General features: G+C 34.8%; 2 protein-coding genes across 11 annotated transcripts; one reads left to right on the plus strand and one right to left on the minus strand.

The window, feature by feature from the left end:
- Positions 1 to 1,255: 1,255 nt before the first annotated feature.
- On the minus strand, positions 1,256 to 4,238 carry LOC135146193 (hormone-sensitive lipase-like). 9 transcript variants are annotated; one of them, XM_064078349.1, is made up of 12 exons: positions 4,145 to 4,238; positions 4,005 to 4,068; positions 3,651 to 3,947; positions 3,265 to 3,590; positions 2,985 to 3,206; positions 2,809 to 2,879; positions 2,455 to 2,701; positions 2,273 to 2,391; positions 1,849 to 2,218; positions 1,675 to 1,801; positions 1,396 to 1,618; positions 1,256 to 1,342 (listed from the first exon to the last, which is right to left on the minus strand). In XM_064078349.1, exons 1-11 carry the CDS (start codon positions 4,196 to 4,198, stop codon positions 1,521 to 1,523), a joined length of 1,995 nt encoding a protein of 664 aa, XP_063934419.1. In that variant the 5' UTR covers positions 4,199 to 4,238; the 3' UTR covers positions 1,256 to 1,342; positions 1,396 to 1,520. The 9 variants fall into 9 exon arrangements, with proteins under 9 accessions (XP_063934419.1, XP_063934421.1, XP_063934418.1 ...); XM_064078351.1 differs by having other exon boundaries at positions 1,849 to 2,078; positions 2,148 to 2,391; XM_064078348.1 differs by having other exon boundaries at positions 1,849 to 2,099; positions 2,148 to 2,391.
- A 14,497-nt stretch (positions 4,239 to 18,735) lies between these two features.
- On the plus strand, positions 18,736 to 21,228 carry LOC135146212 (amyloid-beta A4 precursor protein-binding family A member 2-like). Of its 2 annotated transcripts, XM_064078375.1 has the most exons (10): positions 18,736 to 18,778; positions 18,842 to 18,903; positions 18,963 to 19,109; positions 19,194 to 19,388; positions 19,447 to 19,563; positions 19,618 to 19,670; positions 19,734 to 19,824; positions 19,879 to 19,950; positions 20,005 to 20,276; positions 21,068 to 21,228. In XM_064078375.1, the coding sequence occupies exons 2-9, from the start codon at positions 18,859 to 18,861 to the stop codon at positions 20,149 to 20,151; spliced, it is 867 nt and encodes a 288-aa protein (XP_063934445.1). In that variant the 5' UTR covers positions 18,736 to 18,778; positions 18,842 to 18,858; the 3' UTR covers positions 20,152 to 20,276; positions 21,068 to 21,228. The 2 variants fall into 2 exon arrangements, with proteins under 2 accessions (XP_063934445.1, XP_063934446.1); XM_064078376.1 differs by lacking the exon at positions 18,736 to 18,778 and having other exon boundaries at positions 18,834 to 18,903; positions 18,968 to 19,109.
- The last annotated feature ends 295 nt before the right edge of the window (positions 21,229 to 21,523 follow it).

A 21,523-nucleotide genomic window follows, 5' to 3' on the forward strand; every position in this document is an offset into this window, starting at 1 on the left:
TGTCCAAAAGTCGCCTGTATAGTAAAGAACCTAGGGCGACAACCTCGCTTCAAATAGCTGGAGGCATACCATGTCAGCTAAATCTGTGCGAGAAGTATGGCCATCCCATAATCACTATAAAATATAGTAGGCTGGTAGTATTATTACTTGTTTAAGTTCTGATAGGTTGAAATATATTATAGAGTAGGAAAAAGAAGAAATGCAAGTTAGAAAAACTATAGCAATTGTGACTTTGTCTTAAAGATTTAAATGCGTTATCGTTATAAGCAAAAACTAGTGCTTATTAAGCGGGAGAGGTGATTAAGAAATGTTAAACCCGTGTAAAATAACAAAATTAATCACATGAACTAGAAAAACATTAAATTTAAATACTTAAAGGCAAACGTAATATGTATTTTTTCTAAAAATTTTTTAATTAAAAAAACAAGAAAGCTAACTACCTAAGACCTGAGACCTTCCGAAAAATAGTAGTGTATATGGAAAGGAATTTTCGACATAAATTTAATACTTGGCAGTTATCATTTTTCTTACTATTCCGGATTATATAGGGAGGGCCCTTTGGAACTAAGGAAGGTAAACGGCTACGAAGTGGCACTTATGTTCCTAAGCCAACAACTTTAACTGCAACAGTTAGCCTCCGAATATACCACTCCCTCCCAAGAGAACTTTTTTAATAACTGCAGAAGCACTGGTTTTTACTTAGTGTTTGCTTATGATATACATCTTATTTGGAGGAGTAATCACGCTTCCTACCTTTTTTGAATGGATGCGCAAGGTCACCAATAGAAGGGGTTAAATATATTTGAAACCTTAACTGATGCTTAACTGCTTCCTTAGATAGGGCGTCAAATTCTTTGGAGTGGTGTTAAATGCCCGGTAAACAAGCAAGAAGTCAGCGAAAAAGGTACGCATAGTTAAAAATCTAAGATCCTCCTATTTAATGGATAAGTTAACTTGCACGCAGGAACTATAAAGCGGAAATTGCCGATCAGGTAAAACTAAAGTCTCTGGTGCTAGCGCAGCCTGATTTTGTAAGGCACCCAGCGTTTATGCCTTACCTATATTACTTGTAGGCGCTTAAGTTCGCCTTTTAAAAACTACACTCGGGCGATTAGGATTAAATACCTTCACACTTTTTAAAAAATCAAGTTTAAATCTTGGAAACTTGTATAGTCACGTGTGTAATAGCATTAAGTAAAGTTGACCGGCGAGCTTTATGAAATAGGAAATAAGCAAAATTATTGTTACAGCAATGCTATCTGAAAGGTTTTATTAAAAAAAATAATTTTTTCCCCTACAAACCCAGTTTGAAGAATTTTGCGTAAACTTTGCTGAAATTTTCCTTAAGAAATGTAAAACCATTTCTATTTATGAAAAAAAAAAAAACCTAAATACCTTTCCACATATTGAGTTAGAAAGTGAGCTCGGCCGACGAGATAGAATCTTTAAAACTTTGTGAGTTTTAACTATAGCTTGCGAACTGAACTAGGTAAAACATCTTGCAAGCTTTTTTAACCCATTTACGAAGAAGTCGTCGGACGAAACTCCTCACTTATCCAATTTATTATGTGACCTGCGCACTCCCTAGAGTAAGAGCTTTCAAGAAAATTGAGAAAACCTTTTAAAATATTAGTAAAGCTAAGAAGTTTAATACACTTTACAAAATATTGTTACCGTGGCAGCCTCTGCGAAATACTTTGAACTCGAAGTTAGTGTGACAAGAATAGAGCTTTTTGGCAAACTCGATCGAATCGTCTAAAAGTGGGTCAAATTCGCAAGCCGCAAGCCGGATTTTCGGTAACTACATAGAAGTTTAAGAAATATAAAAAAATGGAAGAATAGTAATACACTCGACAGCAGCTCCTCAGGTGCCAGTATGGGGGATAAAAATGGGTTGTCGTCTTCGTGGGGGGCATAAGACTTTAGACAAAGAATAAGAACGCTGGGCGGGAGTAGCGGGTCTATTGCAGAGAGACACCGCGACGGCGAGAGAAGATCTTTCACCAACAAAACAGGATAAACCGGGATAACGGAGTCAGGGACGCGGATACCGCAGCAGGAAGCTGCAAATGCAGTTGCTGCAAAGAAAACAAGTGAACCTTTGAGAGACATCAGGTAAAGAGAGGTCCTACACAACGCCAAATTACCGCCGGCTGAGTCTCCCACAAATATGACACGTCGGCCAAGCGTACCAAGCTTTTCAAAATTTTGTAAACACCTAATAGACATAATTGTACGGCATGTATTGCGTGGAGCACGCACAACGTTTAACCAAATATATACAAAGAAGCAATCGTGAATAGCGGCCGGATAAGGCTTCTCCGGTGCTAAGGAGTAATCTACCGACACTATCGGGCATTTAAACATTTGCGCCCAGTCTCTTAAAAATGCCTAGTGTAAAGAAATAAAGCGAAATGTAAGTATGACATAAACGTCTATCTTCACTGTTTCTACCTCCGAAGTAAGGGAGGAGTGAGCTATGAAGCCACCGCCATGGAAATGAATGATCAAATTTTCAGCTTTATCTTGAGAAAAATTTGGCTTGTACTTATTAATAAAAGTTTGGTAGTCTTTTATATGCTTTTCGTCGAAAATCTGTCCAAAGAGCCACTCATGGGAAACTAAACGAAAGACGACAACTTCAGATTTCAAAGGATAAAAGTATTTGGCTTCCTCAGAGTCAGACCGACATATATAACTGCTAAGTATTATTTTAACTTGGTTAAACTGTCGGTCAAGAAGGTTGAAGAAAGAAGAAATACTGCTAAAGCATAGATGCAATAGGCTTTTAAAGGACATACAACTTACTTGATAGCATCCTTTCTTAACGTAATTAACTTGTTAACCTTAACATATGGATGGGTAAATTTGGGGCCAAACTATAGTATGTATTATTTAAAAGAATAAAAAATCGTAGCATTCAAAAAAAAATAAAAGCTGAAAAAATTTTAAAATATTTTTTTAATTAGTATTACTTAAATAACCTTAAACACAGTCGTTTCAGTTAAGTTCCAGAAGTTTCGCCAAAAGTTTAGATCCATATTATTACGCAGCGGTGTCTTTTGTCGCCTATTAAAAAAGCGCTCTATTGACGAGTAAAAGGCTCCTTTAAGTTGACTAGATCCTTCTACGGTATCGTTATTCTTTTGCAAGATCCTTAAAGACCATGTAATAACTTTAAACGTTCTCTTTAGGGAGTGGTCAAACTACACAGTGTGTTCCTGTAATATTCCTAACTTGATTCAACCAGTTTTAGATAGGTACCTGGAATCCCATATTGCTCTCCAAAACGTTTTCAAAATTTAAAGAGTTTATGAAGTCCACGAGTTCAGAACTTTTACCGGAAAATAAGGTACCTGGAAGCCAAGACTGTGCATAAATAATTTCAAATAACGTTATAATCAAAGACAAGAGCTCCACTTTTCGATTAAAGACTTGTAATAAAGACCCAAAGGATGAGTGAACTTTATAATTAGCAGGAGAAAAGGCCAAAATAGATTTTTTAAAATCGATTAAAACAATCTTAACGACAGAAAATAGACTTCTGAATCCGTTATATTGACAGGGTGTAGTAGGATCATTTCTAACCGCTAATAAGTAAAAACAAAGGGAGTGAGACTATCAATAAAACAAACCACTATGTAACTTACCAAATAATAATAGTTTATCACTTTTACACTTTAGAACCTGTAACCACGCTTCAACTGGCTTTAGTGTTTCCAAAAACCGGCTCAAGTTTTCTTTCTCAGAAAGAAATGTATGCAATTTAAAAAGTTTTAGAAAATTTGAACTTCTAGCTTGCTGAATAAAAGTTGGATCAATTTCCCAAAAATCACTTGAGCTTAAGTCTTTCCCTGAGGCTGTAATCTTTTTACAGAGTTGATACAACTCATCCAATAATTTTAAGTACTCATAACCGTCTAGAACATACCACGCATCCTGAATTTCTTGAGATTAAAGGTAGATAAGAAAAAACTTATTAAATTAAGTCAGTAACACTTAACCTATTGTGTTATAGTGGAGGTCACTTCTATAAAAGCTAACTAAATTGGAATTCATGATCTTACCCTATTATAAAACATCGTTAATAAATACAAACTGTTCTAAGTAAAAAATATTTTTCGCCATTTTTATAGGCACTAACTTTGTCTTCTGATTCTGATAGAGGTAGAGCCGAAAGACAATTTAAAGGGGACATAAACAAGCATAGAATAGAGTTTACGGTACTCAATACTCATTTCCGAACCGGCACCGCTACTATATAATTTAGTAGTCCAAACAGTATCTTGTAAAATGCGACACTAATAAATATAGTAACCAGTACTGTTAATTGATAAGATAGTAAAAGTATATCAGGCAATTGGATAAACGAATACTAATTAGTTAAAACCGTTTTTAGAAAATGCTGTGAAAAAAAGGTATTTTAGATAAAATATTAAAAAAAAAAATTATAAGTATTGAATCATTAAAAATGGTTCTTAATTTTTGCGTTACTTTTTTTATTTTTAAAATTTTAATTTTATAATAGTACGTACTTTCCTAATAATTTATTATAACTCGATACTTCTGCTTTTATTTGTAAATAGATAAAAATTATCTTTCTTCATTTTTGGGGGCAGAGAAGGTAATGGGGTGAACCAGCTAGAAAAAGATGTGAACTGAACCGGTAGGTTAAAAACTTTATATTAATAAGCTCTGAGTAGTTACCCGATCTTATTACCCCTTATTTTATGAACGCATAGCTTTTATTCCCATTATAATTGGTTGCTATGGTAACCAACAATGTTAAAAAAAATTGGTAGGTATTTTGTATATCTACTGGCCACTAGGGATGCAAACGTGATCCGAGAGGGGATTTGCGATTGAAAACTAAGTTGTAGTCTTTTAATATTTTATTAATCAATTTTTGCAGACATCCTAAAAAACAATTTAAGATTCTTCCATTCGTGATTTTAAATATTTTTTTTCTTATGACGTGCTTATGACTCATAACACCAACATGTTCTGTTTAGTCTCGTCTGTCACTTTTTGTTAATAAAGCCTAGTATGCGAAAACTCACACTTTTGCTAATTTTCGATATTAGATGATAATTACAATAGAACGATAATTGCTGCCATATAATCTTAAAAACGATGATTAATTTTGTGTCCTGAGTCAGGCGCAGTTCTAGTATATATTTTTCTCGTAAAGTTCAATAAATTTAATCTATTTCGTTTTCCTCCTTCCCCTGTCCCACTTGTTTTTTTTTATTTTAGTTGAGACCGTTCAGGTGGTGTATCCCTTAATTATTTGACATTCACTTAAATTAAACTTGTACGACGAGTGAAAAAGAAAAGAAAGTACTTACTTTGAACAATTGGTTTCAGGCCCGACATCTCCCTGGAACTTTTTTCTGAAAAGTACGGATAAAAACCTGCGAAGCGCAAAGAATGTTCCGGAGTTAGAAAATTAAGTGCTAGATCGACAAAAGGATTACATACTCTTGAAAACCGTTCATAACATCGTTTTAAAAATTACAGTAATTAACACCGTCTAGTGGTTTGAAAAGGGACCGAACTTGGAATAAACAGAAAGACGATTTTTATGGGTCTGACATTATTAGCTCAACCAAAAAAAAAGAATTTGGTGGAATATTCTCTATCATATAAGAACGAAAGCACTGAGATGATATCGAATGGTTGCATTAGATGGTTTTTCATTTAAATCTTTTAATACTTCGACGAAGAAAGTACACATTAAATCAGGGCACAGTTTACTGGATTCAGCCCATACTGTTAGAAACATCGTAATGAAATATTGGAAATTCAGTTAAAAATAGGATAATTGAGGAATTCTTGCATGGCATCGCTAAAGTCATAGGCAATTTCCCCCTCCATTCTTTTTTTTAAATTGTACTAATATCTTTTTTATCGTAGATTTTCATTAACTTTAGACGAATGAACCTCAGAAAGTAACCGACGCTGCTTAAATGTAAACGTTTCATTACGATTTTAGAAATCAAATCATATACACAACTTAGGACTCACTCGGAAGAGAAAAAAATTCCTGTCGAGAATATTATCAAAATTTTGGAAATTAAATTAAAGTCAATTGATTTGTCGTTCGAAAAAGATATAGTAGCCTTTTGTAATGTTGGTGCTAGTGTAATGATAAGAATGGGGAAACTCTCAAATGCAGAGCTAGTTGTCGGTTAGTTAAAAATTTAAAAATCATTTAAAAATTTACTTAGTTTAAATAAAGATTTTTGTGTCTTTCTTGTAGAGCAGCAGCTGTGTTATCTTCATGGCCTCCAATTAGTAGTCTTAGATGTTCTTTACAAAAAAAAACGATAAAGTGGAAGAAGAAATTGTAACTGAGACTGAAAGTGAATAGGAGGATTCTTCCACAGATGAATCGGGCAGGGAAGCCTTAACCGAAGTTAAAAACGAAGAAGTTTTTTAACGGAATTAATAGATGATTATAAAGAAATAATTAACAAAGTGCGTAAAGTTGTAAAGCTGATCAGGAAATCATTAAAAAATGATATTTATTTGCAAAATAATGTAAAAGATCAGTTTGAGGGAGAATCAAGTTTGGAATTGAATTTTAAGACTAGACGGAGTAGTCTACACAATGTGGTAGAAAGATTTTTAAAGCCAAAGACCTGTGTTTCATAAGCATTTATAGAGTTGCATAAGGAAATAAGCTTTTGTAATTTGGAATGGCAATTAATATATCCTTAGCGCACTTGAGCGGCCGCCGAGGTTCTTGGCAGGCGCAGCGCGAATTTACTAACAGCAGAAACCACTCTGGAATTTTTAGTAAAAAAATTGGATTAACAAAAGAATAAATTGAGCAGTGAATTATCTACAGCGATTAAAAAAAAGGGTAATTGAACGAAGGACTGTACTACTGACGCCGGTTGATTTTCCTTCATAATCCGAAAGCGTTTAAAAGAAAATATGTTGACCCTACGGTTTTTACTTGTCCATCGCAATATATTATCCGGAAAACAATAGAAAATTTTGTTAGTCGTTTAAAATGTGAGGACGAACGTCAACCGAAATGCTGAGGATGATGACGCCAGGAAAATAATGAAAAAATCCCAAAATGCAGAATTTTTGTCGATCAAGGAATTGCTTGATATGGCTATTGCGAAAAATCTTTCTAAACCAGAAATTAAAGTCGAACCGAAAAATTTGGATGCAGTCATAAAGGAAATAATACAAGGGAAAAAGGTCACCAGCGAGGGGAAAATTTAGAGATGGTGCATCAATACCTACCTACGATTCCACCTTCAGGCATCAAGGCAAAACAAGCTATACTTTAGTACAAAATTAAGTATTCTATGAATGATGACGCCTCGGACTTATTAGTTTTTTTAAAATCCAATTTTTGAAATTAATTTAAGCACTGAAAAAAAATTCAATTAGTTTTTCGATTTTTTTTTGTGTAATGGTTGGAAAGCCCTCAATCGCCCCTACTAACAACCTACTCTTATTCCTTTACTTTTTAAAGTAATGCTGTTTTTAAGTTCGAAGTTCTACACACTCATAGTCTTTAAGTTTTTGTAATGAATTACTAAGTTACATATTTGTTCGTTTACTTTTTACTAATTTTGCTTTTTACATTTTATGAATTTTTTTTCATTGCATCTAATAACCTTGAAGAGCATATATATGAAGCCTTCTTTTCCAATAAAGTTATGAGCTTTTTTTGCTCTTCTTTTGTTTGTCTCTTGTTCTCTCTCCCTGCGCTAGCGGACCGCTAGCCGTAAAGAAAAAATTAGTTTTTTGTTAAAAGGTTGACAGCCAAGGGCTCTGAAGTAATTTTTTTTTGTGATACATTAGCTTTTTCTTCTCATCATTCCCATAAGGAATGAGTATTCGAAAGTTAAAAACTGAAGCAAACTGGGCCGACTGGGGTATGTATTTTATCTTACTTAACCACCAATATGAACGCCATTCTTGCGAGGTCATAACTCACACGCGATGTAGGAATAGTAGATAACTTTGTATAGCTTAGCCTACAATAATTATTACCACTGACCTATATTTAATGAACATAGAGTGAGAAATTCGAGGTACTGAAAAGATGGGAAGTGGAATGGTACCAGAATTTTTGCTTGTAGGGAAGTTGTATACGTAACCACCAGATCCGAAAAAAAATGCGAGTTGGCACCGGGGGTAATCGAACCCGCGGGCTTGAGAATGCGCGGCGATGCTCTAATCACTGGGCTACGGCGACAACTAACATCTTCGTCGATAAATTATGAATACAACTTTTGTTAAATGGAACCAATGCAGCTCTGGAATGCTCTCTATAACGAGTTTAAAGTTATTACAAAGAGTATGCTTCTTGCCTTAGAGGAAGAATTATCTAGAATAAGAAAAGGATGAAAATGAAGCTATTAGAACAATAATGGGTAGTATAAACCTATTGAGCTCCAGGATAGAGCATCAGAATAATTTAGTCAAAATTAATGACTGGATGAAATTAGTTAGTTATCATGAAACACTTCTAATGACGGGACATGGGCCACCATTAAGCAGAACTTTCTTATGTAGCGGAATAGGCCAGGTAAAAATTTGCTTAGAGGTTGTCGTTAATTAGCACTATCATGGGAGGTAACTATAAGCCAGCAAGCTAATCAGAGTTCGTCCGATGATAAGGACTTGAGAGCTCGTTATTCAGAATTCTTTATGAAAGAAATGATAGGGAAGGTGAAAGTCCTGTAAAATGCTCTATGTGCGGCAAGCGAGACCATATTAACAGATACTACAAACGCATACAAAAGAATAGCTTGAAAGGCTGGGGATACTAGTAGACAGCTTGTCAATTTTGATTTAGGAGCGAGTAGTCACAATACCAAGGACAAAGAATTAATTAAACACTATAAACCTAGTAAGGAAAGGATATTGGGAATAAGTGGCATATGCCTGCTTTGGGCACTGTAGAGTTAAAAAAGAAAAATTTTTACGTCCCGAGTGCGTATGGAAATCTGATTAACGTTTGACAACTTTATAATTATAAACTTCTCATCTTTAATATCAAGCAAGGTATAGAGTGTTTATGAAAGGAATGATATAAAGAAGGAGCTTATTAAAGAAGCAACGCCGGAAACGTCTGCCTTAAGAGATATTAATAATTTATTATGTTAGTGAGAGCAAGACGCATAAAACACTTGGAGATAAAAGACTGGGCCGTACAAAGGAAGGAAAACTAAAGGAACTCTTTTGAAGGTGTGGAACAGATACAGAAGTTTATGACATAGTAAGGCAATGAAACTTCACCAGAAACTAGTGCGAAACTCAGAACACCGCAAATATGAAGGTTTATTATCGGTATCACACTTGAATCTTGATCTAAGTGGTTCGCGGCTGGAAGTAAGATTCTGCTTAATTGTCGTTTGTAGGAGAACAAGTTTTTAGGGCTCTGCCGCTTAAATCAAAGTTCCCTCTACATTACGTGTTTGGAAACTTTTTAGATGACCCACTAGGATATGATTTTATTATTGAACACGTACATTCAGATAATGGGATTAAATTTTCAAGTAACCCCTGTAAAGAGGCTCGCAGACTACGGATGATACGTCTATCCGCCATTGCAAAACTCACTGACAGAGCGAATTAAGGGGCCCTTTAAGGAAATAGCTAAGGCAATGGTGCACTGAGCTGATTTAGATGATAGATTTTAGGCGGAGGCGATAAGCCAGCTGTATTTTTAACCACTGTGTACCCAAGAAAGCTGGGAATATTACGTATCGGGCAGTAGAGAAGTTAATGAGTTGGAAGTTTTTGGCTCATTAGTGTATTATCAACATGAAAGGTTTGGAAAAATGGCTCCTACTCTAAGAAGTGGCATACTTTTCGATTCTTCATTTGATACTTGTGGAGATTGTCTTAGGGTCTATGACCCGAAAAACAAACAAATTGTGAAGAATAGGAGGTATAAAGTAGTTACTAACGAAGTAAGAAAACCTCGGTTGGATGAAGGACCTCCTTATTGTTCCTACGATTCCAAGCAATACTTATTATATAATGAAGCCCGAAGAAGGAATGGTACTGGAAAGTCAAGTTCGATAAGCAAAGAAGATCATTCGACTACGACGTCACCACGAATTAAGGCGGATATCAAGAGATGTACTGCATAGTTTCCCTAATAAAAGGAGGAGCCTAGTTGGTTCTCCACTCTAAGGAGAAGTCATTTTACACTTTTGCCTTAGAAAACGGTGACAGGTTTTTCAGAACGACGAAATACAAGAGGCACATCACGTTATAACGGCAATGAAAGCTGAACTTGAGGACTTGGACAAAGCAGGAGTGGTGTTAACAAGTTTGCAAAAGGGCATTCATTGAAAAAACAACGTGGAATTTCACGACCAAAAACGTCGGAAGACTTGTTGGAGTAAAACTGCAATAAACCACCTTCATACCACATGGTCATATACCGATACCACTATATCACATGGTCTTACTACGTGTGTATATACATGACTTACGCAATGCGCTCTTATCACGTGATGGTGTCACGTGCCATTGCAGTTTTATTTCTTTCACTTCAATTTGTATTACTTCCCTTAAGCTATTAAGTACCCTTTCTTTACGGGACAGTTATTAGAGGACTCCTATTTTTTTTGTTGAGTAAAAGTCTGATGGTGTCTTGATGGATTCATTTACATAAAAGGATGAAATTAGGAGAAAATCACATTTTTAGTAATTTTAATAGAGGCAGTCAGATTAGTTAAATTATGGGCTCTGCAGCAAGGATAGGAGTGCTTACTTTTTGATATATTTAATGCTTACGTTCAAAAAAATATCGTTTTACTCTCTATATTAATATATATGAACTATTTAAGTTATTTTACCCATACATTGGGCGTAAAAAAATCCTTGAAACTTGTTTAAGCTCTGCAGGCCACAAAGAAGCAAGACTTTTATGGTTTAACCACGTTTTGTCTAAACTAGAAGAGATCGGATTTACGACTAAAGGGTCTTGAGCCGAGCCTTTTTAGAAACTTTTAGAGAGATGCTGTCACTACATTGGCTTTTTAAAGAGGACGTTTTTTAGATTATGCAAATACCCCAAGGAGGAGTCATAAATTCTTTAAAACTGAGTGGTAAGATAAAAGAAGTTTCCAATATATTTTTAGGTTTGCTATATAAATGTATGCTCAAGGCCGTGCAATTATTGATAGCTTACACACCGAATATAACATGGGAGAGACTAAAATTGGAAGGTACTCTATGCATAATGGAGATGCCTACCACCGAGGGCGTTTTTAAGGATCGCTACAGTTTCTCGAGAATTGCCAGACATATATTTTTAGTTAGCAGTAAATGAGCGAGCACGACATTATAAAACTTGTACAACCTATGCAAGGATACCGCAAAACGGCGTTACGCTTTTTAGAAAGGAACGAAAAGCTACGAATTAAAATAGATCAGAAATCTCTTTATATTCTGACGCTATCTTCGCATTGGGGACCTGACAGAAATCCGTATCTGTTACATAATTTAATAAATAACCTGTAGTTCGGTAACCAGGAAACACTCCGTGGTACCCTTTCTTCGACCGAAGCGGAGTACATAACGAAATCTGAGAGAATAAATTAGTCAAAATGGATGAAAGCCATACTAAAAAACCCGGTTGCATAGTTGAATATTCCGTAAGTATTATTACTGACAACCAACTCTTAATATATATAGCATATAATTGACTTTGGACTAAGTTATCGAGAAATTTGTTAAATGTAGCTCTTTTTTGAAGGCGAATGGTAAAAAAAAGTGCCTCTTTGGGGCACTGTCCTACTTGCGAAATGTTAGCTGACCTCCTTATTAAATTTATAACTGGTTCTCAGTTTATTAACTTAGTCTAGTAAAATTAGCTCAGAGTAATAATGGTATATTTGGTTACATACCAATGTCTTTCATACACTTTATGCATTTATGTTGGACCTATTAACCTCGAGACGTGTGTATATAACACATTTTTTTACATTCGAGTTTAAGCATTTGCTCTTCAGATTGTTTCTTGGGTAAAAAGGTTGGTTTCTTTTTAACCCTATATACCTCAGCTTCCTAGTTCTGTCCCATTTCTCAATTTTTATTACATTGAACCTAAAGGTTGTAAATTGTTATTCCCTGTTTGCAATTGCCCCCGAATGCATTATCTTTCTACGTATATTAGGTAATAGTCATACAATTAGGCTAGCATTTCTATGTGCAAAGATTTGTAGGAGCTAGAGTAATGACTATAAATGTTTCGGCGTATGTCATAGTAAACTGATATTGCTTGCTTGGAGCTTCATGTACTTACATTGAGAAAGAGCGAAACCTTCTTCATTGACCACATGTTCTCTGGCTAAGTTTTGGCTCTTAACCATAAGTAATACTAATTAATAAAGTTATAGTAAAGAAATATATGAAATCAAAATGACATATAAATTAAAAGAATATAAAAATAAGTGAAACATGGGGAAGAAAAAATAGTTTAGCTTGAGGTCTTAAATTCATTTTTTATTTATTTAATATTGCACTGCTTACTACAGGCGAATTTATAATCGATTGCTGCTTAATCTACTTTCCCTCTATTAATTGAGAATGCGGAAGTTTCGACTTACTTAACAGATAATAGCGCCCTCAATTAGAACAAATGCGCTTGATCACCACAGCTAAATGGTATGTATTAATAAAAAGGAGTAATATCAGAATAACAACATTACATGTAAAATAGGTTAGTCTTAATACTGTTATATTATTAAAATTATAGGAAGTCTTAATATAAAATAAACTATAATAGCCAGTAATCCTTCAATAGGTCTAAAAAATGTTTTACCGCGAGTACTTGTGTACTCACGAGAGTAGTAATCAAGAGCCTAATTAGTAATATATAGCGACCACCGCCTCCAGGAAGCCAGTGCTTTGAAATTTTATTGATTTTTTGAATAGGCTCGCGGTTACACTCTCTATGAAGTTGACTGTTGCGCACAAACCGAGGGTGTCCACCACCATTCTAAGAGCATCATTTTGTAGTGATCAATATGTTTACTTGAGAAATAGAACCGGGAAAAGAGGTATAGACCATCAGCGGGTGTAAATTCGATTTGTATAACAGATGCTCTTTATTAGATAAAATTTGCGTATCGATGTAAGCAAGGTGCGGTCCAGTTTAGTGTGTTGCCAATCATAACCCCGAGATATTTAATTTTCTTCGAGGAAAGGGGGTTGGGTTAGCGTGACTATGGAACTGGGATGTGTTAACCTTCATGTTAAAAACCGTATCTAACGCACTGTCAATGAGACACACCAGCCAGACTGAATTTAACCTATAATATAAGGCAATTTCATCAACATACTGGGCAAGTTTATTTTCGACAGTTCTAGCGTATCTGGCATGTAGATAGCAAATAGTAAAGAAGATAGTACGAAAACCCTAGTAGAACACTCAACTTGAGATGTCTAATTACGAACCCCGTCCAAATTATTTCTAAAAAGATCAAATCTGTTACATTTTAATTATTAAAACCTTTTGTAGACTTTTCCGAAAGCCTAATAAGTACCTGGTGATTTATGCAGTAATTTTTTCAAAAACTATATTGAAATGTAGTCATTATGCACATACTTTCCACATTTATTGTAACCTAGAAAGGAGAACCGTCTCTTTCACCTTTTTGAGGATGAGCAGCAAGCTTATTGGATAATAGTCATTAGTAAAACGGCTAAGGGGCCTAGAGTTTGGAATAAAAATAACTTCTAATTTCCAACATGGAGGGAAGGAGACAGGGGTAAGTATTAGCTTAATTTTAAGATGGGAGAATTGGCTTGTGAAGTTAAGTTTTTAAACAATTAATAAGAAAATCATTAAAACTCAAGGTTTTCATCTCACAACAATGTTAAATTTCGCACTAGTAGGTACCTACACTTTTTAAATATGATAGATTCTTAGAAGGTAAGCATTAACTATTGTTAACACATACTTGAGGTGATGTTCACTTTCGTCGGATTCTAACTTATTAGGTGAGCGAGCTTCCAGTGAAACGTTAAATGACTCTACTATTTCGGAAACGTCGTTGCTTAGCGTCCATTATGAAGGGGTGGATCTAATGGCCCTTATTAATTTTCATATGAATTTGTCCTCTGCCCCGAAAAACTAATTTACTCTGCCAACTCTCGTTAAAACAAGATTTTCAATTCTTTCTTAACGGAATTGTTGATCTTTTTGTATAATATTGAATCGGCTGGAAAGCAAGAGGTCGTATTCTTGCCCTCAACTTTCACTTTCTCTCAATCAGAGATCTAATAAGGCCCAGTGAGGTTATTTTGTTGGTTTTTGCGTTCTTCAAATAAAGTGCACCTACTATAGGATTCTTTTATAGCTCATTCCATACGGACAAAAGCCGTGCCTAAATTAATGATTCGCACCACAAATTTTATGCTTTTATCTATATATTCCCGAATTGTTGGCCTACTGATTACCTATCTATCCCAAGGATTTGGGCCTAACTTATCCCATCTATATGGAGACGGTGTTATGATTAGAAGAGAGTACATATAGCATATTGACAATGATAGGTATAAGTAAATATTTTGTGTTGCACGGTAGAATTTTAAAAGTCACAAGTCCTTTTGAGTGGGTGACGCGTTCAATCCTTTAAAGCAATAACAATTAAACCTTTTTCGTCGGCTATTTCGGTAAACCTCTTTTTATTACATTTTCAAGCCTGCTGCTATTATACATGGGGCATTTACAGTTTAAATGAAGGAGGACCCACAAAAATCTTATCATCATCAAATTTATGTATAACTTATAGGGATATTTGTTAGCAGCAATTACATCGATCCTCTTAATGTAACAGGGCTCTAAATTCACGCCTACAGCATTTAAATTTATCAGGCCTAAATAACATCTCGCCTGAAAACCCCTTGTATTAATATATAGATTGCCTCTCTTAGAAAGATTCACACCATTTTCAGTTAGTATCGGCTTTCAAATGGTACGTGTAAAATTTTATGACATTTCGCCCTTTAGTTATCGAAATATTGAAATTTTAGTGAATTAACTTTCGTTATTTTCAAATAATGAAAAAAAAGCATTTCTTGTGTTTATTAAGAGTTGTTTACTGATGAGAAGAATATCGATCAAGCTCCGCAAAGGCTTGAAAAGTGTTATAAGAAATCTGCTTTTGTCGAAAACTCCGATTTGTTGGTGGTTTGCTGCGCTTAAACGGAACCTTTTGGACGCTTAAATGAAACGGTTACCTTCCTCTAGCTGTGTTACGGAAACGAGAATCATGTCAGGTTCATTACGGAAGTAAAATTTTCTATTTCTTGCTTCCTGCAACAAACGCCGTCTGCTTCATACCTAAAACTTCGAGGAACTACGGGTTGATCTGGTTTTTTTTATTCAACGTTCATAATTTTTTTTAAATTTTGAAATAGCTTCCTTTAGCCTTTGACTACTAGAAGCAGTGTGAGTTTAATTTCACTGAAACAACTCCTTTCGAAAAATTAATTAAATTTGGTATTACAATTAATCAAATTCATTCTTTTTTTTAATAAATTAATTTAAAAAATACCTCTTATGGTAAATATACATGTAACACTAAGGCTTTACAAATGCGTGATGTAATAACACTACTCTAGAAACCCCCTTGATGATAGTACACTCTAGAGCTTTAAATTAAGTTCTAGCGTTAGTGTGAATTAAAGTCACAATATCTATAATCCCCCTAATGCATGACAAGGCACCCCAGCACTATCCTACCCATTATTAGAGGATAACTTTCTTTAATTCACTATTGGTGGAAAACTCTAGCGACCCGACAATTTAATTGTCGAGATCGACTTTGATGCTCAAGGTATTAAGCCCCTCAGTTGGCAAGAATGCACAAAGAAGTCAACTTTAATGAAAAGCGGCTAAGCATGTGTTACCATTGGTCTTATTCAGCTACACAGAGTTTACCGAAAAAAAAATTAAATAAAAATGACCTTCTCGCACTTGCAACCCAGTAACTGCGCTAGAGCAACCGCGTTGGGCATGGTCACTGCTGTTGGATTTTTATCACAGATAAAGACTGTCATCCACAGCGCGCGGTTAAAGAATTGAGATTGTCTTTGAAAACAAGCCAATAGTAGAGCTGCTTTAGATATTAGTGTTCTTTGAGTCGAAGAATAAACCACAACTATATTAAATTAATCACTACCTAAAATGGTGCAAATAAGTATATTCGATATTATTCTAAAATTCACCACATTCATATAATAGATAAATGTTTTATATATTAACACATTAATTCCTTACTGAACAATAGTATTAGGTTCTACTTCCAGCTACGAAAGTAGCTTTAAGAAAGGAATTAGAATTGTTAAAGCTAACATTTTGCCAACTCTCCGGACTTTAGTGACGGAAAGTAACAGGCCTCGACGGTATACTAATAAAAACCTAAAAAAGTTACTGACAGCGGTGATTACAATCTTTCCTATTTTGCAACTTCTGCACTGCCGCTTGGCCCTTCTAAACACTATGGAAAACGACCACCGTCGTTGTAATGCTAACTAAGACATTGCTGATTCCAGCAGATATCGCCTCGTCATCTCCCTTTCAGCAGTGGATTTAAACCGTGAAGGCTAATCTACTACGCCGGCGGAAAAGTTTTAAAGGAGACACGAAGCGCTTCCAGAACTCCAACTCGGATTTTGAAGAGATCACTCGATACCACAACTAACTTTAACGCTTTAGTGAGTAAACCACCCGTAATTTCAATTTTATAAATGTGCTTCGTCTTCCTCGTCTTTTAAAAACGCGTATGACTTTAGGGCTTCCTACGTAAACTAAGCACATTAGGTACTCCGTCAGTCCCCTACGACATATTTGCGTCGCTTTTGTGAGGATGCACCCCTCAAGTGAAAATTGGCACTGAACTGTCGTCATACCGTCACTGATATTTAGGTGTTTGGCAAAACTCTCGCTCTCATTCCTGCTCTTCGAGCTGTACACGCGGGACATTCCACTTTCTGCGAACCCTAGCACCTTGATCGCATTCTACGCGGATGGCACTGCAGTTCACACGTCATTAATAGCCCCACATCCTTAGGGCAAAACCTACAACTCTACTTGGACACACTAGCCTAGTGGTACCGGAAGCGGAGAGTAACCATTATTGTAGATAAATGCAGAGCAATTTATCAAGAAGATGCACTATTTATCCCTCCGCCTCTTACCCTCAAAGATATAAAGATTTCATGTAGCTCTTAGGCGAAAAACCTTGGCCATTATCATCGATAAGCGACAAACTTGGCGAGGTATTCGTTGTGGGTGAATTCAAAACGAGAACCCTGCGCACTTTAAAGTGTGCGTGCGCTCAATAATGGCTTACGCACCTGTTGCTTGGGAAAGCGAAAGTCATGGACAATTGAACTCCCACTAACAACAAAGTAATCTCTTAAGACTAATGAATGGTGCAATGTCAGTTGGACAACGACCTGGATTTGAAATGACTTCAAGTCTTTTTTCCGATATGCAGTTACAGTTTGTATGAACGTGTTCGTAGGTTTTAATATTTAAATTACCAGTGAGCATAAGAACTTCCATACGACTGCCCTTCGATAAGTTCTTGGGCTAAAATTATGACATGCGCGTCTGCTTCCTAAGACTACAACTCGCCGGCAAGAGCGTTCTCGCTTTAACTGAGAAAAATTAAGCTACTAAGAGTCATGACGTGCTCGTCATGGTTTGTGCAAAACTGTTTTTTACATTCAGCTCTTCGGCTTAAGCCGCTAGAAACTGTTTTTCAGAGTAATGCTGCCACCACTCATGAATAGCCTACCTACGCACAACTTCATTACCTCCAAAAGAGATCATTTACGAACCATGGGTCGGCACGCTATCGCCGTCAGTGCAATGCGCATTAAAATTTTGTAGTACAATTGTACGCCATCACCCTGTTAAGAGCTCGATACTTAGGTGTTTAATGACCCGATCGGGCACAGGATAGACTATTTTATAATAAAAGTCAGTAACCCAATTATAGAAAAACAACTATTTGTGTAATTAAAACCATTAATTATTTTTTACGTTATTATGCTAATTAAGTTAAGGGTCTTAAAAAAATTTTGGTATGAAGCTTACCACAGTATGTCAATTACCTAACTTTACTATCGTCAAGGAATGATTATAATGACTTTAAAAACCTTATCTAATACTATCGTATCGTCTAACATCTAAATTATGTATCAACTAGAAACAAGGAATTTGAGTTTTTTAAAGCTTTAACGATAACTATTCATTTAAATAATTTCTTTGAAACTGTTTAATAAAAAATAAACATTATATAATTTCCTTAAAAAGCATTTATGGATACTAAGTTGTAAATTTATAAATCCACGATGACTGTAATTGGATAACAGCTTAATCGTACTAATGTTTTAAACTAATGCGCAACTTAAAAGTAAGTCGTTTCTTCTTAAAAATTGCTTCTTTTTTATTTGTAACTGTATTTTATAATGCTAGTGCTTTTTTTATCGGTATAAATATATAATTAGATTAGCTTTTACAGGCTGTAAGTATTCCAAATTAATATTCCGCTCCGCTCTTGTCTTTTTGTAATAATCTTAAATGCTACGCTCAACGTCTAACTTTGTTTGCATATAGTTTTCTTTCTCATTTAAATTTTGGATATATAGTTGGCAGCTTTTATAGATTAAAAAATTGAGTGTAAAGTTTTTATTTTCCTTAATATAACATTACTCTACGACGTTTAATATTTATTTAAGTCTCTTCGTCTCTAGAACCTCGCAGGTATAACGGTTTTATAATAAGCAGCATCCCTGAAAATGTTCTTTAAAACAATTTTTATTTAAGTTACTGAGGAATTGACCATGAATACTGCTTTGGAAGGCGTTATAATCGAAGATTCTAAAAAAGTTTAGAATATATTTTTTTTTACTTTTTTTTAAATTAATAGGAACTAATTACTTTTAAGGATAGTCTTGACAGTAAATCTACTCTGCAACCAATGGAGATATCTAATAAGGACAGTGTAGAGACAACAACCTCAGTTAAATCAGTGAACTTAAAGGAGACTGAAGATGGGCAGGGAGATTTAAATCTTGAATTGACTCATGATAATGTTTGTTCTTCTTTTTTTTTTTGTAAATAAAAAGTTATCGATTGTTAGTTGTGTAACACTACATTGGTTACTTACTTTTAAAAGGTTAGTATGTTGCTTAGCCCAGAGAGAAAGGAAAGTTATGAACGAATGATTTTTAAGGAGAAGTATACATATCGTAACTTTAAGGGCTCTCGTTACAGTGATTTCGATTTGGAACTTTTTATTAACGACGAAAGACAAAAACATGTTCTTGTTCGAAAGTCTGCCGAAGAATCTCTAGGCTTTATGATAACAGAGGTGCGCTAAGCACACACGCTTCTTTATTGCTATCTGCTATTGCCTTTGTTATATACAGACAGGAAGGACATCCCTTTTACCTTGTATCTTCATCTCCCACATATTTCCTGGCGGAGCTGCAGCCCGGAGTGGCGAGTTGTTTGTGGGCGATCAAATCTTATTTGTTAATAATGTGGTATTCCGTTATTGCTAACTCTGTTGTCTTTAAATATCACTTTAAAAAAATAAGTCTTTAGTGGGGCTCCCTTTCAACAGAATACTAGAAGTTTTCAAATGTTTTAGGTATACATTTTTTAAGTTTCTACTACTATTTTTTATTGGCTCCTACTAAGCGCATTTTCTTAGAAACGATACACAAATAGAGTTTTGTGTGATACCCATGCCTCCTGTAGATAGTGTGGTAATTTGTCGATCTGAATCCGTGAATCATAAGCTTGTGAGTGTCTTCAATAAGTTTTGTTATAAGAAGTATCACGTAGGCTGCACGCAGGGTTTCGATGTGCTTCACGGTGAAATTATAAGTGTTGACGTAGGAAGTGCTTCTCATAAAGCTGGCCTTAAAGTCACTATTTATTTTTTCTACGGTGAAGCTTCTTCTAGTATTTTTATATAATAGCCCGGTCATAGAATCACCGAAATTAACGGGCAGAGTGTGGTGGGCGCTTCTCACCAGGAAATTGTTAAGTGTCTACAAGAAGAAGTGGTTAACTTAAAAACTATGCCCAGGGATCTATACGAAACTCTCGTATGTCCACGTGACTAAGGATTCGTTATCAGGGGGGGTAAAGGCTACTTAGCAAGTTATGTTTATTTGGCCATCTCTTCGCATGAACTTTTGCGCAACCCTGAAACTTTTAAAAATAAAGGCCCACTCACCTATGTTATGCGGTATATAAAAGCCCAAATATCTTATCAACTTTCATTACTTTAGTTCAAACACGTCACTTTTTGATTAGTAAAATATTAGACTTTAAAACAAAACAATTTTTTTTTATTGTGGAATAAAAAGTCTGCTTTTTTTACATTTTACTCGCTCATGATTTACAAAGAGCTACTTAAAGCTTGTTAGCTAAGTAATAGTTGGATTGCTTTCTAATTCTAACTTAAGTAAACCTTTTAACGTTGCTTCGCTAGGCTTATTTATAAAATTTTTAAAAGCCCTATTCTTTTTAAATACGTAACTTATATAATATCTTTCAAGTCGAAGCATTGGAGTAGATGAAGTTAATACCTAAAAATACACATTAACTTAAAGCCGGTAGCGTCTTTTACAGAAAATTTTAAATTACCTAGTAAAAAACTTCAAACATCAACTTATTCGTAAGAATAACCTTATCAGAGTTCTCTATATTTTCTAATAACAGTGTTTATTAAGTAAAGTATTTATATTAATTTAAAACAAGATCTTTTTTTATAACGTCAGCCAGCTGCAGAAAATTAACGATTTAAAATAATATTTATTTTGGCGCTTCTAACTTTTTCATAACTATCAACGTTAGTCTCCACTAAACTAATAGACCGGCTTTTTAAATTATTTATAACAAAGTACTGTTGTCTTAATATAAGCTCTAGGTCTTGTATAACTAAGTTTTTAAGTTATTTTTCTATTTTTATTTACTAGTTCCATTTCTTCTTGTATGTATAGTAATAATAGATAATTTCTATACCTATTTTCCTAGCTTCCATTTTCATATTCCCAAAAACTTCAAAGCGCTGCAACTATATTGAATATACCGCAGGGCCATCCCCGATAGTAAAGTACATCAACTACCCATAAATAAATAACTTTGTAAAGAATTAAAAAACAGGGGTATCATTACTATTAACTTATATACATGCAAGTTACAGAATAAAAATAAAGAAAATAGCTAGGTTATAATGAAAGCAGAAATAGGCTTCCTAAGTACTAATTAACAATACAACTTTCAAATTTTTGGAGCCTCTATCAGTGGGATAACCCCTCTTGACGTTAACCGCCTAACTTTCGACGGCAACCCTCATTCTCGGATTGTAACATCTTTGTTTTATGGTTTTAAATATTGTAATTCTATTTTAGACTTCTCGTTTAAAAATTCTCTATAGTCAACAAAATTTAGCCATTATTTTCCTATTGGAAAAATATTTTTTGATATAAT

This window comes from Zophobas morio, unplaced genomic scaffold, assembly GCF_036711695.1.
Source record: "Zophobas morio isolate AGI-343-1 ecotype UQ-CSIRO unplaced genomic scaffold, CSIRO_AGI_Zmor_V1 ptg000215l, whole genome shotgun sequence".
In the NCBI taxonomy this organism is placed as follows: Eukaryota; Metazoa; Arthropoda; class Insecta; order Coleoptera; family Tenebrionidae; genus Zophobas; species Zophobas morio.

Excerpts from the sequence above, each read along its gene's own strand:
- LOC135146212 (XM_064078375.1), top strand. The coding sequence starts at position 18,859 with ATGAATACTGCTTTGGAAGGCGTTATAATCGAAGATTCTAAAAAA. Across the intron at positions 18,904-18,962 it reads TAATCGAAGATTCTAAAAAA|GATAGTCTTGACAGTAAATC; the intron begins GTTTAGAATATA and ends ATTACTTTTAAG. Across the intron at positions 19,389-19,446 it reads TAGGCTTTATGATAACAGAG|ACAGGAAGGACATCCCTTTT; the intron begins GTGCGCTAAGCA and ends TGTTATATACAG.
- LOC135146193 (XM_064078346.1), bottom strand. The coding sequence starts at position 4,198 with ATGTCCCCTTTAAATTGTCTTTCGGCTCTACCTCTATCAGAATCAGAA. Across the intron at positions 3,948-4,004 it reads CCTCCACTATAACACAATAG|AAATTCAGGATGCGTGGTAT; the intron begins GTTAAGTGTTAC and ends TTTAATCTCAAG. Across the intron at positions 3,207-3,264 it reads AGAGCAATATGGGATTCCAG|TTTGACCACTCCCTAAAGAG; the intron begins GTACCTATCTAA and ends CACACTGTGTAG.